This window comes from Lycium ferocissimum, chromosome 9 (genome assembly GCF_029784015.1).
Source record: "Lycium ferocissimum isolate CSIRO_LF1 chromosome 9, AGI_CSIRO_Lferr_CH_V1, whole genome shotgun sequence".
Taxonomy (NCBI): domain Eukaryota; kingdom Viridiplantae; phylum Streptophyta; class Magnoliopsida; order Solanales; family Solanaceae; genus Lycium; species Lycium ferocissimum.
Genome location: NC_081350.1, coordinates 26,476,410 through 26,494,827, shown reverse-complemented (window position 1 = coordinate 26,494,827; position 18,418 = coordinate 26,476,410). Strand labels below are relative to the sequence as shown.

Here is an 18,418-nt window from a genome sequence, read left to right as displayed (position 1 = left end):
AATACAATGCTATTTTGGTGTACACACTATCCTTTCGCAGGGTGTACCAGAAGTCCAAAACCTTGCTCCTGTCTTCAACTACTGATCTGCCGTAAGAGAAAAAAATACGACGTGTTTAGTGTTATGTGTCCACGAATACATAATTTACAATGTCTATAAAGAGCTGGTATAGCTGACTTTAGCTTCACATCATGCTATAGCTCAAGTTCGGGATACCGTAAGTTAAGAAGAGCCGATAATGCCGATATAGATTTTGAAATACTTTGTCACTCCTTTTATAGTTCCGTGCATTTTCATCTTCTTTTGTATTCACATGTGTTGTATTTATTATCGACTGGATGCTCCTAAAGATTTGGAGCTACAGGATGCTTCTATAGAGAAGAGGCATCCAATTGGCACGGATGCAATTATTAGTACATTTTCCTTGATTCTATTTTCTTAAGATGGACCTACAGGGGATTGTACTATATGTTTAGCCGAGTTTGCTAGAGGAGACTCCCTACGAGTTCTATATGTGTTGTGATTTTAAAATATGTTTACTAATTAACATGAAATGTATGTGTAGCGCAAGAGATGAACGTGCAACGCACGAAATGCACGTTGATAAAGGTTTTATCTTATACAAAGTAATTGTTGAAACAATGGATCATATCTTTGCTAAATGGAAATAAGGTACTTTCCCATACAGAATTTAATCCAAATACTTTTGTTGGGTTTATTTCCGAAAAGTGTAAAAAGAATCTGAAGACTCTTTGTCGTCTTCTTCCTCTTCTTCTTCTTCTTCTTCTTCTTCTTCTTCTTCTTCTTCTTCCTTTTTAAATTCTTTTTTCAATCAAATACCATTAAAGAACAGAATAGCTGACTTTAGCTTTGGCACATCATGCAACGGCTCAAGTTTGGGATACCGTAAGTTGAGAAGAACCGATAATGCTGATATGAGTTTGAAATACTTTGTCGCTCCTTTTATAGTTCCGTGCATTTTCATCTTCTTTTGTATTCACATGTGTTGATTTTTTGCCGACCTGATGCTCCTGTATATTTGGAGCTACAAGATGGAACATGGGTTCACTGCTAAGAAAAAGAAGGAAAAAATGTATTAAGTGGGGCTTAATCCCTAGACCTCTAGGTAAGTAACTCAATCTTCAACCAAGTGCACTATTTAGTTTTTTTTGTAGCATTTGTTCAAGCAAATAGTATTATACTAATTTTAGAAAATATATATATAAAATACCCAATTTTACGGCGAGACCATGCGTTCACGTGCTCCATTTTTTACACCTAAAGTCGCCCATGCCTACGAGTTCTCTGTGTGTGTTGTGATATTAAAATATGTTTAGTAATTAACATGAAATGTATGTGTAGCGCACGAGATGCACGTTGACAAATGCTGCATCTTATACAAAGTAATTGTTGAAACAAGGGATCATATCTTTGCTAAATGGAATAAGGTATTTTCCCATCATATACTTTCCCCAACAGAATTTAATCCAAATACTTTTATTGAGTTCAGTTCCGAAAAGTGTAAAAAGAATCTGAAGACTCTTCTTCTTCTTCTTCCTTTTTAAATTCTTTTTCAATCAAATACCATTAAAGAAAAGTTCTTCAGTTCTGGAAAAAACTAAAAAGCACTCCTGAAACTGAAACACACTTTTGGAGTAGTATTTTAATTTTTGCAAAAACTAAACAATTTTTCTCTAATAATGTTGGTGGAAAATATTTGCATTTTTTTCAGATCTTACAAGAAAGAAAAGAAAAATATTTCCAATTTATAACTAGTTTAGGCTGGATCTGGAAACCAGGACCCTTATTGACATGGGCTCATGTTCAGCCCAAGTTAGATCACATGCCCTTTTTCAAATCCAAATCCAAGCTCAAAACACTCCAATAGCTTGATTCTTTTAGACCTCATCTTTAATTAGCAAAAACTTAGATTTCTACTCTAATTTGGAGGGAAGAAGTAGATTAATGAGGGCTATATGGTGCAAGAAAATTTATTAAAATAGGTAAAATGAGCTAAATAGACAATTAAAAAAAAAAAGAAATTGGGCTAAAATTGTCATATTGACTCTCAAATGGTCATGTAGTGCCAATTTATCTAGTTAATATCTCCAACACGGTCAACCTCAGTTAGTTGGGCAGTTGGATGTTAATGACATTCACAAGAAATGCAAATTTTATTGCCTAATTGGTTGTTGGATATAACTCTTTTTATCATAACCATTCAAATCAGATATAACAAATTAGTATTTTAATGAATTAAGACAATGCAAATACACGTCACAAGTAATATTTTTAAGAAGCATCAAAATTGATCCATTTAACTAATTAGAGCTAGATCACCAATTTAAGTAGGCATCAAAGCTTGACAATCTCCCTTTGACAGTACTCGAGAATTGAAAAAAAATCCCTAGTGATTGCTTGAGACTTGTGTAAAAAAACTTAACGAAAATGAATAAACTAGCCAGAAAGGAAAAGGCTGAAACTCGATGATTTTTCTAAATAGAAACCACTTAAAAGAAAGTTGTGTTGTTTGTCTTCTTAAATAATTTATAATACTATTATCATCAGAGAATACAAAGTACTTTAGTTTATTAAATAATTTATAATAACAAGTCTATTTAAATGTGAAAAGGGTGAATATCAGTTTTAGGCAAATTGTTAAAGCAACTTGCCACTTCTATAAGTAGAATGGAGGAATTATTTTTGGTCATATCCAATGGTGAGGAGCTCACATATAGAAAGTTTAACAGAAGTTCCAAAATATGCTGAAAAATTAAGACAAAAAGTAAAAATACAAAATCTAATGTCTAAGGCCATTTAAATTTGAATTGTGTCACTTTTAGCGTAGGCATAACACCAAGATATTAATTTAAACGCTTTCCAATCATATTGCCCAATCCTCAATTTTCTCTATCACTTGCAAAAAGTATATTTAATACTTAATCCAAATATGGCAAGTAAAACTCCAACAATTGGAGGAGAGAAAGTGTAACACTCCGTACCTTTAACCTAGTTTTGTGTGATCCTAGACTTAGAAAACCTAGATAAGTTAAAGAATTTGGAACGACGGGGGAATTTGAAATTTCCCCAAAGATACGGCCGTATTTCAAGGTTGTACTCAAAAGACGGGGGTTTACGCTACATTGTTAAATACGGATCGTATTTCAAAATATGGCCTGTATTTCAAAATGTAGCCGTATTTCAAGTCGATGAAAGTTGTCGGTACCAAAGATTTCCAACGGTATATTATGGAGATTAAACGGAATACGGACCGTATTTCAAAATACGGACCGTATTTCAAAATACGGCCCGTCTTTCAAAATACGGCCAATATTTTGTCGGGCGTAAAATTCAATTTTCCGAACAAAGTATATATTCGTCCATATCGTTCAAATCATTATTTTTCATTCCTTCAAACCCTAGAACGACCTCCTACCCTCTTCCATCATCAAGAACACCAAGGTAAGCCTACTCTAATTATTCCAAGTCAATTCTAATACATATCCTTGTAATCTAAACAAGAAATCATCATTCCAAAACTAGGGTTTTCAAGAAAACCCATCTCAAGGTTCAAGATTCAAGATTTTGGAAATCTTCTTCAAAGTTCAAGTCTTTAATTCAAGTTTGGAGCATTACCAGGTATGTAGAGTTGCTATCTACGTGTGGGAACATCATTGTTCTTCCCCACGCTTCTAAATCCATAAAGTATGAATCCTTACAAAAACTAGGGTTTCTATACCATGCTCATGACAACCCTAGGTCCATGTCCATGATTATATTATGTATGAATTGCTATTATTATATCATTGTGTTCTTAATAACTCCATATGATTATTGAGAATCAGTTCGTAATCCATGAAAACCCATATCTTGTATTCCATGGGTTCTTGCATGCATGTTTTTAGCTAAAAATGATTATTTCATGAATATCCTACATGTCTACAAGTTTTCATGCAACTATATTATATAATTACTTTCATGCCATGATACAAGATACATACATGCTAAATACAAGCTATTTCATGAAACCATGTTTACAAGTTATTTCGTGAAATCATGATTACAAGACAAGTACAAGTTAATTCACGAAAATCATGGGCTTCTTAGCCAATTATATCATGTTCATGTTTTTGGGAGTTGCACGAACCGAACACGAGAAGGCTCGTATAGCCTCGAAACTACGTAGCCACCGTAGGACAAGGATCGCTCCGCCCGATTAGGACAATTCCTTAATTTCACACCGTACGGATCCATCGTGCACGTTACCACCTTATACCCCGGCAAGGTATGGGGGCTCGCCGGTCCCGAGGTAGCCGTACTCCACGTATCCACGTGGTGATATCATGTTGTCGGTTTATGAAATGCTCTCCCTACTTATCATGTTTTACTTATGTTATATATATATATATATGTACCTATGTTCATGCTCATGCTCATGTTCATGTCCAGGTTTTCAGTTTCAGTTCTTATCATGTTATTCCATGTCCCATGTTATTTCTTTCAGTTACTTTACATACCAGTATATTCAATGTGCTGACGTCCCTTTTTATTGCTCGGGGGCCCGCATTTCACGACGCAGTATCGATTTACGGGACGATGCATCTACTCGCAGGGACAAACATTCGTATCGGCTTATTGGCGAGCCCCATCTCATTCGGGGTTTAGTCAACTCTTTATTTTATGATTAGCTATGCATCTAAGGTATCTTTGCCGGGGGCCTTGTCCCGAGTATGTTTTCCATGTTCGTACTTATGTTAGAGGTTTCATGACTAGACAAGTCAGTTATGTCATGTCACACCTTCGGAGTCGTATAGCCATTTTGGCTCATTCATGTTATTTCCACACTCACGTTTAAACAAGTATTTTGATTAAGTATTATGACTTATTGCATTTTATAAAGGCTCATCCTGCATTCACGTTATATTCCGCTCATGTTATGTCTCATGATGATTCAGCACGTTATGTGGTTCGCTCGGTCACATACAGTAAGGCATCGAGTGTCGTGTTTCGCCCAGGCCATGGCTTGGGGCGTGACAAAAAGACTAAGGCCTCATTTGTTTTCATTAAGATTAAGACGTCTGAATCTGAATGCACATCTGAATGATTAAGATGTTGTCTTTAAGTCTGAACACTGAATGATTAAGACTGTTTATTTTTTAATATCTGAATGTGCATAATGTATTTATTTAAACATAATAAATATACAATTCAAATTAAATAGTAATTAAATTTTAGAAAATAAATACAAATTTAATAAAAAAAATTATTTGATAAAAAAAATGAAACATTTATGTTCACTAGTAATGGTGGAGATTTTTTGTGGTCGTGGTAGGTGGTGAGTGGGGGTGAAGGGGTGAGTCGGTGGCTGGGGGTGAAGGGGTTGGTGGTGGGTAATGGCGGTGGGTGGTGGGGTGCGGTGGTGGGGATTAGAGTTGGTGGTGGGGTGGTGGTGGTGGGGAGTGGGGGTTGGAGTGGAGGGTGGCGTGCGTAGGTCGTCGAGGTGGATGGGTGGGGTTGGAGTGGAGAGTGGTGGGGGTGGGGTTGAGGTGGGGGGTTGGGGTTGGGGTTGGGGTTTTGGTGATAAAAAAGTTTCATACAAAAATACTTCTTAATGATATTAAGACTTGGTTCAAGATCTTAATGATTAAGACCTATTCAGACCCAATAAGTGCTTATATCTTAATGCAAATAAATGCACTTAATGGCTTAAGATCTGAACCATTCAGATTCAGACCTCCAATAAGTGCAAACAAATGAGGTCTAATATGACGTTATAATAACTAACATTTTAATGTTATGAAATGGCTAAGAAAAACAAAAACAAAATGTTAGCTTAAGAAACTACGTATGGTTTGTTTCAAAAATTTAACATGTATAATTAAGCTGCTATAGAGAAGTATAAATAAATCTTACTCGCTACATAATTGTCATTAATATTTTTCACCAAATACAAATAATACACCTAGTATAATCTCATAAAATGGGTCTGGAGAGGGTAGAGTGTAAGCAGACCTTAATTACTCGTATCTCGTGGAGGTAGAGAGGTTGTTTCCGAAAGATCCTCGACTCAAGAATCGCAAATCATCAAGTATCGCAAATCAAAGTAGCTGTGAAAATGGAAATGCAGTAGTGAAGAATTTTTCACCAAATACAAAAATGAAAAATTGATTCGATTCACAATTATATGAAAGAAGAGATAACTTTTATTGGCAGCAAGAAACCACTCATTGTCAACTACGAAGCCACTAAAAGCACATTAAAACTCTACCATATCTGAAATTTACTGAACCAACTAATTTGAATATACGACGGAATAGCCATAGAAGGGACGGTAATATACTTTCTAAGCCTTTTGTTCCCCAGGTTCAAGCTCAAACTGAATTATTAATAGTAACAATTCCCAACTATCCGCCATATGAGGGCTCGTTTGTACATACAATTTTTTTTTTTTCCAAAATAATTGTTTAGTTGTATATTATAGTCAATTTTTCGCTCCAATTTGAAATTGAGTTTTGAAACTGATTCTGACCACTTTTTCAAGTAATAAAAGAATTGCTCATAAAACTGCATTAGACTTGCATGTTCAAACACAACTTCAATTCTTGAATACTCTTTTTAACCAAATTCATGTCCAAACGCCTACCGGTACTCGTATAATTAACTAACCCTCTTTGGTGTTGTAAATAAAAATGTTTTATTAAACTCCAAACAAGACAATAAGACCTGGTCAACAAACATGCTCTCATGACCCATTATCTCAGTCACCAAATTACAGAGTAAAATATACTAATTTCCAAGAAGTTGCAACTAATCAGATTTCAGCGGTATGAGCGCTGAACAACATACTAGTGATTTCTGCACATAGATATCTTCAGCCTTTTTAATTCTTTTAATTTACTACAACCCAAGTGGATTTGTACTTTGGCATATTGATGATGATCCAATTGTTATTCCCCCTAAAACAAAGGGGAACTATTTTAATTGATAGAGACTTGATCTCCCATTTGGATTATTTTATATTCTAATTAGATGTTGTAAATAATTTTAAAATACATTTTGGATAGCATTATAGGTCAAAAAACTTGATAAGAAAGCAACCATATAAGAAAAGAATTCCCATTAAGCAATTGGAAAAACTAGCTTATCAAAAGGGTTTTCCTTATTAGTTAGGAAAAGTTTAATTCTTCACCTTATAAAAATTGTTTTTTAGTGGTCTAGTAAAAGGCAAGATGAGTCGATTCCCCTTCCTCTGTGAGGAAGACTTGATCCAACCAACCATGTGAAAAATTATTAATTTTTTCTTAATTGGAAAATTATGTGATATTTCAGAGGGAGTCCATACCATATTTGCTTTGAAACAACATTCTTTTGTTCACTTTATAAAGAATTTAATTAACACCTCACATTTAAAGGGGTCAAACTACTCAATATAAATTTTAAGAAACAGTTAGTCTTATCATTTTAATTTTATACACTAACAGTTGGAGTATATACCTATATAATATATGCATGGTATTTTGGTGAACTAAGTACTCAGATTTTTTAAAATTCCGTTTCTCCTTCTAATCACAAATGAAAGAAGGAAAACAATAAACCCCAACCAAACTAATTAATTTAACTTGTCGAAGGCAAATAACAAAGAAATGGGGTCTGTACTGGTCGACACAAAAGAATTGGATCCACGTCAGTACTGAACAAGAGGATCCGCATATTCAATTTGGATCTATGAATTCCCACACACAAAAAAAAAAAAAAAAAAAAAACACTTTATTCCTAAAAGCTGCCCCATGATCCAAAACTAAAATCAGGGAATACTTTTAAAAAAAAAGTTTTGGCATTATTAAGCTTTTGATTTAACCTCCTTAGGCTTCTTATAATTACATTGATGCCCTGTCAGGTTTGAATAATTACATTAAGTGAAGTTTGCTTATTGAACCACTTAAATGTCCTTCGTGTTAAGTACATTATGCATTTGCAATAAAATAAAAATTGGGCCTTATGAGCATGCTATCCATTGTTTTATAAAGTGTAATTTTAATTACTAATATATATATTGCTTGGCTTAATTAAACGAGAAGAGACACCAATACTGAATAACAAGTAGTCACTCCGATCTCCAACATATTACAAAGAGTGACATCGTGCATGCATGCTAAAAATAAAGCGGAATATATTGACACATTCTTAAATTTGTCAGTAAATTTCATTTAGACACTCGAATTATGTCTTATTTTGATTGAACAATTGAACATGTGATAAAATATTCCTATTTAGACACTTCCTACTCAAATTTTTAAAAAACTTATGCCCTTCTTACATAAATTATACTTTCAATTCATATATAGGTTAAATGTCTAAATAACCAATAGTAAAGGAAGAAAATAAAAATTCTTGATCAACTTGACATCCAAACCGGAAGAAAAGGACATCTTAGTCAACTTATATCTGTAATACTATAATAGCCTTATAAAATGTATGTAGACAATTGATAGTATGTAGATGCTGAGTCAATTGGAACATACTTTATGGTGATAATTGTCAATTGATAATACAAAAAAGGCAATTAGGCAATAAGTAGGAGTTAGTGTCAATATATACGTTATAGCGCATGTAAGCACACATGTTCATAGCTTTCGCCATGTGCCCTTCACAATCCCATTTTCTTATTTCCTTCATTAGGTGTATTTTTGGCATTTTGGGCACACACAAATATTATACTGGCGTGTACCTTACCATTATGAATTCATGATCCTCACGAGTGGCAACTTTTTGTTGTTAAATGTATCATATGCATCATTCAATGATTCAAACATTTAAGATCAAATAAAAGTTTTAGGTGAAAGGAAACGAAAAGTCCATTTTCTTTAAGTTAAGTGTCTTTGAAATTATTAGACTGATTAATCCAAATCCGCATCACAAAACTCCAGTAAGAGTGTAACGTGCTTCATACTAAAACGTTTTCTACTACTCACACTTCAAAAGGTATTTTTCTGATTATATGTTTGATCAAAATTTGTTAGAATGTTATCTATTTTATTCGCAAGTTGTTTTTGATTGCTTCCGCCTTGTATGTATTTCCAACAACAAATAGCCTATTTATATTGACAAAATGTAGTTTTTTATTTGGACATATCTGTTTTTCTCTTAAAAAAAATGTTTTGTTTCCAAATTTATATTTTGGTGTTTTATTTTTTTAAAAATAAAACTAAAAACCTAAACTTGAAGATGATTTCGTGCGCATACAATACTCCACAAACCTCCATCCAAACACTCATCTAAAATAAATTAAAACGGAACTAACATTAAGATTATTTTTTTTGGGTACATTATGTCACTACAAATTTATCATCTGGATTCTGGAAGGAACTTGTGCGTTCCTTGGCCAATGCCAACTATAATAATGGTAATTTAGACCATTAGTTCATGTATGTCTCGCACAAACAGGAAACCAAATCTTCAAAATCATGCTAGTTTGAATTGAAGTTTTGAACACAACTCTAGAAAGGTGAAATAATGAAATGAAATTTGTTTGTACATCTGATGCCTATAAGGCAATCACCTTTTTTTTTTTTTAAATGATTTCTGAGAAATTTCTATGGATTTTGGCCTGACTTCAGTTGGCACATAAGTTCAAAATTTCCAAAAGAATCGACCCCTATTGATGTTCTCTAATTCTAACTTAGATATCAAATTTAATCCAAAAGAAAATTCGAACTTATAACGTGTGTCTAATTCTTATATATCACATGTGCCTTTATTGTTAAAATAAAGCAATTAGACACCCAATTCATGAAACTTTGAGTCAAACTTTTAAAAACTTGAATAGATTTATAACTTATTTTTAAAGTTTCAAATTTCATATTTTAAGTTTAAAATAAAAATAATAAGCCAATTTACGTACTACTATATATAAGGGAAAATCAAAGGCCTTTTGTAGTCCTCAAAAATATTTCATATAAAATGTCAAACTTTTCAATTAAATACTTCTAGGTCCTAACCTTATTTTATGAAGTCAAATTTACTTTTTGATCTTATAGTCTACTTTTCAAAAGCTGTCGAAACTTCTACCTTATTTATCCTTTTTTTTTTTTTTCTATTCGGTGTCCGGAACCCTCATTAGAGCTCGATTAATCCGGATTCGCGTCGGATAGGGGCCAATCGAAAAAAGCGCTCCCTACCAGGAATTTTTTCATACCCAAACTCGAACCCGGAACCCTAGTTAATTTTTCGATGCATTTTATTTTCCCCCTGCTTTCTTCTATTGATCTTATCTATTAACCTAAAAAATAGTCATTTCTTTGCTAGATATTCTTGCTTCTTGTTGCGCTCTCGTTTTGTCCTTTTTCATTTATTGCTTATTATAGATTTTTTTCATTTAAGCATTTCTTTTACTTTATATTTGTATTATGAAATTTTAGAATTTCTGATTTTTTTTTTTTTTACCTATATGTAGGCATTTCTTTTACTTTATATTTATATTTATATTTATATTTTAATTAGCTCATATTACAAAGATTTGTACTAAAATGATTTTCAGATAGTTTTAAAAATTATTCAATGATGCCATATAGTGTTGAAAATGAAGACATGTTATAAGTCCAGATCGGGTTATCTTTAAAATATTTTGTTCGGTTAACTAAAATCAATCTTTTAAGCACAATGAGTTTGAAGCAGGGTGGAGTTAGAGTGTCAGCTACCGATTTGATCGGATTCTGTAGCTTTGGTTCAAATTTTGTATTTGTCTTAAAAGTTCATTAAATATGTATCGGTTATTAATTTAGAACTAAATAACTTAAAAATTAGAATTTTAAACTCATAAACTTCAAATTCTGGCTTCGCATCTTATTTGAAGTAAATAATTTCATCAAAATAAAAGTTAAGCTATTAAAAGAGTGAAATGAAAGTTTCACTTTTATATATTAAAAATATACTTTATTAAAATTTAATTATTACTAAAATAAATTATATTTTTTTAATTAAAATATTTATTTTTATATCTTGAGTTCCCGGGCCTCATGAATCTAGTTGGTAAATAGATACTCATTTAAATTGAATTTTAAAATTTTGAAAATCAAACCGATCGGACAAACAAGCCTAACTCGAATATTATCTTGGACCTTTGGGTAAGAAGTGGGGCAGGGAATGGGGTGTTGCCCATAATGCAATACCTCGAGAAAGTCGATTCAATCATGGACATTATATTCTACGCCATTCGTTCCCTTTTATTTATCCATTTTTAACTTTATTTGCTCCTTAAAAATATAATAAATAAAGTGTATATTTTACTAGACTACTCATATTAATTGGTCTATAGTCACATTGAATTTGAAGAATAATTTAGAATGAGTAATTAGTGTTAAAGGTAAAATAAATAAATAACATTTATCTTTAAAATAAATAAATAAAAATAAAAATTTATTTTTAATAGAGTGACTAAATAAAAGTGAACGGCAAGGGTACATGTTTGATTATGACTTTTGAGGATATCATCATTTGGATAATATATATGGGCTCCCCCAAGAAGAAAATTATAGTAATAAAATACGTCTTCCTTTCTTGGTGGAAGTGCTGTTGCTTTTGTTATGTCTTGCACTTCCATGTTGAACATTGACAACCTTATCTTTTCTCGTTTGGCTGCAGATTAAAAGATTCCTTCTTTCTTTTTTACTAGACCTTAATACTAAATAGATCTCCTTTCTACTTAATTATTTTAACAAAATTAGGAGTCTTTTTTTAATATTACCCTTATTAATGGAGTAATTAACTACATAAGTTAGTAGTGGTCAAATTTAAATTTCTAAAACATACCCCTCCGTCCCATAATAGGTGTTACCTTAACCAAAAATACGCATATTAAGAAATCAATAATGTAATGTGAAGTTTATTAAATTATCCCTATATAATAAAAATAAATTATTTTGTTCTCTTTATTAGAGCATGCATGAATAGCTATCCTTTTGACATTGGGAATCCAACAATACTAAATTACTATGCGGCTTTCCTAATAATCATTTAGATATTACTTTAACTTATCCGTTTTTGTTGAAGGGTATAGTTGGAAAAAACTAGCCAATTTATGTCTTGGTTTCCTAAGGTGACACTTATTATGAGACGGAGAGTTAGTTACTAAGGATAATTTAGTAAATTAAACCCCTACTAAATAGTTTCTTAAAGTTAGGAAGTGCCAAATCAACAAGCACAAGTAGAAAAGAATGGAGGGAGTAATTCATTCTTTTTTCCACTATTCCTTATTCCTACCAAAAAGTCTCATTTTGAAGGTTAAAAGAATTTTTTTATTTCTAACTGAATCCGAAATTTCTAACTAAGGACGACGCAATATTTGCTTTTCCACTACAATTGTCGGCTGTCACAATACTAATTATTAGTTAGCATGCTCACAAAAATAACAAATTCTTTTTAAGGAAATTAAAAATGCTCACTCGGCAAACTTTTTTTTAAAAAAGACATTAAATACTTAAAAATATATTTAAAATTATTTGAAATTTATTAATAGAATATGGGGGGCTATATTTATCTTTTTTTTTTTTTTTTGATAAACATATTTATCATTTTCTTCAAACAATAAGCTCTAAAAAAGGTAGATTGTCTAGCTTTGTTTTGTTGCCTTTAAAGTAAAAAAAAAAAAAAAAAAAAACTTTTAAAGAAAGGTCCATCTGAAAAAACTGGAAAAATTAAATTGGTGAACCGGACCCACAGGTGCTTTTTTTGGCTTTGTACAGTTCAACATCATCATCATCATCATCATCCTATAAAATGAGTACCAAGAAGAAAAAAGAAGAAACATGAGCTCTTCAATTGTTTACATACATACCATAATATAGCAAATAGTTTCTTGATATATCCTCCTTTCATTTTTCTTGTGTGACTCAAAGAAGAAAGGGGGTTATAGAAATTACAGTAGTATAAAAAAAGAAATAAAATAGGTGGGTTTTTTTTTGAGCTGAAATTGGGTACGTCTAATAGCATGGATCTTGACAAATCTTGGAATAGTATTAGTAGTGTCAGTTCCCATAGTATTAATTTCAGTTACTTCAATTCATCACTGGCAGCTGTCTTGTTTTTGTCTTTTGGGAGTTCAATTTCAGTGTCCAAAATGGCTTTATATATTAATTTCTCAACCATTACACCTTCTTTTGATGATGATTTAATTCTAAAGTCTTCTTCTTTTTCATTTTCTTGAAGAAGAAAGACTCCAATTTGATCACCACCCACTTTCTCCTCAACTGTTTTTGTTTGTTTGCTTAAGTTTCTTGATTGTTTAGCTTTCTTTTTTTGTCTCTTTTTGAAAGACCTTTTGGGACTATTATAAAGCCTAGAGAAATGCTGTGTGCATCATTATCAGGGTTGTGTCATCAACAAAAAATGTTGGTCGGTGGTACTGTGAAACAAGCTTCACCAGCTATGGCTTCTTTAGATATCTACAGCAGGTAAAGTTTTGTGCTTTTTTGCTTTTCTGTTCAAGAATTGAATTGGGGTTTGTTGGATTTTGGTTCTTGTTTTTGTTTTTCAAGAAAACATGTTTTTTTGGGGCGTTTGAGATGATTTTGATTGATGAGTTGTAATTTTGATTGTTACTTGTTTATTTATTAAGTTATGTATGAGTTGAAGAAGCATTTGTGTGTTATTAGTACTAGGCAAATTCACAGACCCTTTATTTGTTTATGATCATCAGGTGTGGTTTTGATGGTGGTGTTGGATGTTGGATTGGGAATGAGAAAGGAAAATGGAATAAATTGGCTGCTGCAACTACAAAGAAGAGGTTGAGCATTTCTCCGATGGCTTCCTCTGCTCTGGCAGAAACCCGATTTACATCAAGAGCCAAATTCTATAAGGAGGTTGGGATTTTTTTTATTTTTATTTTTTTTTGATGTGCCATCTCTATTCAATTGTATTTATGTTGTTAAAAGTGGTGATTTGGTAATTATAAGTTCAATTTTCGCGCCTTATCAGTTCATTCCATTTGACATTTAAAAAGGGCCTTGTTGTCGTTTATCAATTGGAGTATCGCGGTATAAATTTTGTCACATTCATTGAGGATTTCACAATTTGGCAGGCTCTTAACGACGCGAGGGAAAAATTTACCCAGGAGATATCTTTCCAATCCAAGGACAAAGAAATTTCGTTGGCAAAGGTATTAATTAGTCTTGGTCAGCTATTTTTGTTCAAAGCAGTTGATATATTGCATTTTCAATTTCAAGTAGCAGAAATGACTAAGTTCACTTTGCACTTATAAAAGAAAAATGACTAAGTTCACTTTGCGAGCAGCAATTTCGCATATTCTGTTCATAAATAGTTTCTGGCATTGAGCGATGGAGTGTTAGTGTATTAAATATCGACAGTTGTCATTAAAAGTAAAATCAGCATTTTGCGTGAAAAAATCGGCTTTCTCCTTTGTTTTTACGTGTATTAATCGCCCCTCACGTGTGTTTGTTGTTTTCTATATTTCGTGTAGGCTTTGCGTTGTGTGACCTCTGAATACGAGACATTTTAAGTATATTAATTGTCTCTCACGTGTGTTTGTCGTTTTCTATTTTCCGCGTAGGCTTTGCTTTTTGTCGCCTCTGAAGACGAGGCATTTATGGCTTTCAACCGGGAGATGGATGCTCATTCGCTCCAAAATGAAAGGATATCTGCTTCATTGACTCACGCCACGGAATGGACTTGCGTGGAGGCCATGCCTCTTTCTGGAAAAAATATGAATGAGTGGATGGTTGAGTTGGATGTCATTGCGAGAGAAGTGGAAGCAGAGCTAGTTTCAAGAGAAATAGGATGCGATTTGGTTGAAGTTTTAGATGCAGTGAATGTGGTGCTTTTCAAATCAAGGGGTTTCAAAAGGTCATCTGTACTTGTGGATTCGAAGTGTGCATACCTACATTCAGTATTAAGCTCTGGATATTGTAGCGGTATTTCTTCCGTTCCTCCCCAGTATCATCGAACTATTTCTTGACCACTGATAATACTATCTGACATTGTGCTTACGTTCTGTGCAGCAATTTTGCTTAGTGTCATTTATATTGAAGTCTGTCGAAGACTTAATCTGACCATTGTGGGATCCCGTGTTGGGGAAGATTTTTTGATATGGCCCCAAACTGGAAACCCTGAGGTACGTTGTTCTGAACTCACAGATGATGTCAACATTTATCGGTATTAATGTCCAATAATCTCATTGAGTTTGAATGATTTGTTACTCTTATAGGAGCTATTCAAGGTTATCTCTGGCCACAGCTTGTTTGGTATTGTCAATGGAAAGTGTGTCGATGACCCTAGATCAAAGGCTTCTGACATCAATAGCAATTCGTTGCCGGGGCTTGAGTTAGCAACAAACCGAGATATTATCGGAATTGCTTTGGCTAATTTGATTGTAAGATTTATTCTCCTGTAAAGTGTAGTCTGTAATGCTGTTTTAACTTTACATTCATGCATCACCAAAACTTTTCTTGCAGAGGCTTCACTGGAAACGTGCTTCAAGAGCAAATCATGGTTTGATGTTGACTTCTCCACTTAGATCTGTTGATCATGCAGATGATAAGTCTAGTAAGACTAATTGTCTGAATGTCCCATTGTTGCGGCCTCAAGATTTGAGGTAACAATCGTATCCTCTCTTGTTTCTTTTTTACAACTTTTGGGTCTCGTTCCTGATTAAGCAGGCGCCACTTTGTGTTTTCCCAACAGGTTCAAGATGCTAAATTGCAACCTTGGCATGAGAAAAGGAGAATTGAGAATTTTGGCCGCATATTGATATTTTATTGATTCTAACATTCTACTAAAATTCTAACATTCCACTAAAATAACCATTTAATCAATCTTGCTGCAATATAATAGATGCTTACTCCTCCATTTAAGTTTATAACAAAACGAACTAGGGTAAAAGATCCCTCACTGATCTAGCTTCATTTTGGTAGTAGAAGTCCTTTCTATTTCTATATACTGATCAAATAGAAAATGACTAGATATTGTATTGTACAGATTGACTTTCCTTTTTACATACTTTTAGCCTCTTCTTCCTTTAACTCCCTTACTGTTGCTTCTTTTCATCTCTCCCACATTCCTTCTAGAAACCCAAGAAAGCTAACCTTATATTGCTCCCTTTCTGATCTTTAGGATTTGATCCTTCTCTTAGATGCTATAGATGTAATACATATATAAACGCATGTGTTGACACATTTATTAGTATATATTTGGTAGTTGAGGTCAACTATCTGAGGTTTTTTCTTTTCACTAAACCATCGGTTCTTCTTACAAAATCAACTTTTTTTAGACAGGCATATATGGTTACTAGTGATCAAACATTAATTACTTGGAAAAGGAAGGGGTAGCCCGGGGGAAGAGGGGAGTGGGGGTGGGGGGTGCATGTAAGTAACAGTGATAATAACAGATCACTTGCTTGATACTGTTGCATGTGTTCAGCAGCATTTCTTCTGGTCTATTACATCAACTAATACATATCATCCACCGCCACTAAAATGTTTGAAGGTCTTTTTGCATCTACATTCTCCTTTAGGGAGCATCTGTTTCTGTTTCTGATATCCATTCAGAACTTGTTCCTGCTTTTTTCATCTGTTGTGCATTCTATTAAGGTGGTTAATAACTGGTACTGTTATTTCTTTGTTGTATATCATGTAACAAAGAAGTAGGAATTGAGGCACTTACCAAATTGCAGTACACACATGGGATAGTAAGGGTTTTTAACCAATCAAACAGGGCCAAAAAAATACTTGGCATTTGATTATTATCTCTTAAGCATTAAGTTTTATCTAGCGTGCAGAACCATGCTAGTCCCGAGTAAGGATGGATCATTTTTTATCTTACTGTTCTCAGTGGCTTAAAATATACAACTAAACATAGAGAGCCAATATCTGTGTATTCTTAAATAAGTGCAGGTGTTGTTTTTAAGTTAAGGTTTTTCCAGTTATCACACACAGATGTCTGACCTTTGCTCTAGGGGATTAATTTGTGCGTAATATCTGTTCACTTATAATGACTATATGTCTCTCTCTGGAATGGCACAATACTTTCTAGGCTGGCCATTATGGCTTCAGAAAGATTGCTCATTCTGCAGCCACACAATTGGGCTCTGAGGAGAGACCATGGCATGATGTTGTACTATAGTAGGTATGTATATCCATCTAAAATTATTTTCTCTCTCATTTTTGACATGCTTCATGCAATAAAAAGCTATTTTAACTATAAATGGTATCAGGGAATATGAAGAGGCGGTTCAGGAGCTTAGCATTTGCATGGCCTTTGCCCCAGAAGAAGAGGCAGAAGTGTTGGAACCATTTGTTGAGAAGTTACATTTGTTGCGGCTCGAATCGTCTTGGAAGTCTCTGGGAAAGAAAGGCCATTTAACAGTTTCTTGAGTTGTTTCTAAGATAGCTGTTTCTGGTTTGTAGAGCCATTGAGTTTGTATTAAGAGCACAACCAGTAGAACTTTAGCTGTAATCTCTCGCTTTTACTTCTGTAAATATTTTCCTTGGACGTGGCTAAATTTGCATCCTTTCTATAATGAGATGAAAAACATAACTAGAACAATCAGTGTCGAATGTCACTTATTAAACTTGTTTTGCTTACTTTCACCAGGAAAGTTATCTTTCTGATTTTTAAGGAATTTATTTTTCGAAACATATTTTCCTTGGTACCAAACACACCCCAAGTGAAATTTATCCTATTGGCACACTCCAGAAATGCAATGTGGTCCCAAGTTCCTTCCACCCTCTTATGTCTGTATGAACATCATTAGACATTAGAAAAATTCTAACAAGGACATCTTGGACTTGATAGCCAGAATAATGTAAAAAGTTTTTAAAGACTTTGGGGCATTGGTGATGGAACATGGACAAGAATATTAGTAAAAAGCAACTTATTAAAGAATTGCATGATATGTGCCTGTTTTCTTGAAAACAGCTGTTCTCAAGGAGAATGGCATGAATGGTACTTAATCACTATATAATAATATTAGATGTATGTCAAATTCATCTGCAGTGTTATTATAAAAAGAATGAAAATCACAATTTTTAATGCTAAAATGTAATAAGATTATGTATGAAAAGAAGTTTGAGAAAGGTACTTCTCCACTTCCAATTACATCAAATCAGTTACGTGATTAATCATTATTTAGGTTGAATATGACCGATGAGCTGATTTGGCTTCTTCAAAGCTATGTTCTACTAAAAAAGAGTCTTTTTACTTCTTGAGAATTATATTCTTCTTAATTATTTTGAAGAATAAACATTAATAACATGAAATACTAAAATAAGTTTATTCTTTAGATGATATTAATATAATTCTAAACTATTACTACAAAATTCAACAGTCACCAAAAAATGTTTAATTGCTCAAGAGGACTCTCTATTTTATTTAAATTGAAAGCAGGTATCGTTACGTACCCCTATAAGGT

The 18,418-nt window shown here is 33.2% G+C and overlaps 1 protein-coding gene across 2 annotated transcripts; it reads left to right on the top strand.

Moving 5' to 3' along the window:
• Positions 1 to 12,796: 12,796 nt before the first annotated feature.
• LOC132030046 (uncharacterized) lies at positions 12,797 to 17,553 on the top strand. 2 transcript variants are annotated; one of them, XM_059419514.1, is made up of 9 exons: positions 12,797 to 13,448; positions 13,694 to 13,856; positions 14,075 to 14,152; positions 14,564 to 14,924; positions 15,012 to 15,124; positions 15,218 to 15,382; positions 15,465 to 15,604; positions 17,041 to 17,133; positions 17,222 to 17,553. In XM_059419514.1, the coding sequence occupies exons 1-9, from the start codon at positions 13,342 to 13,344 to the stop codon at positions 17,379 to 17,381; spliced, it is 1,380 nt and encodes a 459-aa protein (XP_059275497.1). In that variant the 5' UTR covers positions 12,797 to 13,341; the 3' UTR covers positions 17,382 to 17,553. The 2 variants fall into 2 exon arrangements, with proteins under 2 accessions (XP_059275497.1, XP_059275499.1); XM_059419516.1 differs by lacking the exon at positions 17,222 to 17,553 and having other exon boundaries at positions 15,694 to 17,124.
• The last annotated feature ends 865 nt before the right edge of the window (positions 17,554 to 18,418 follow it).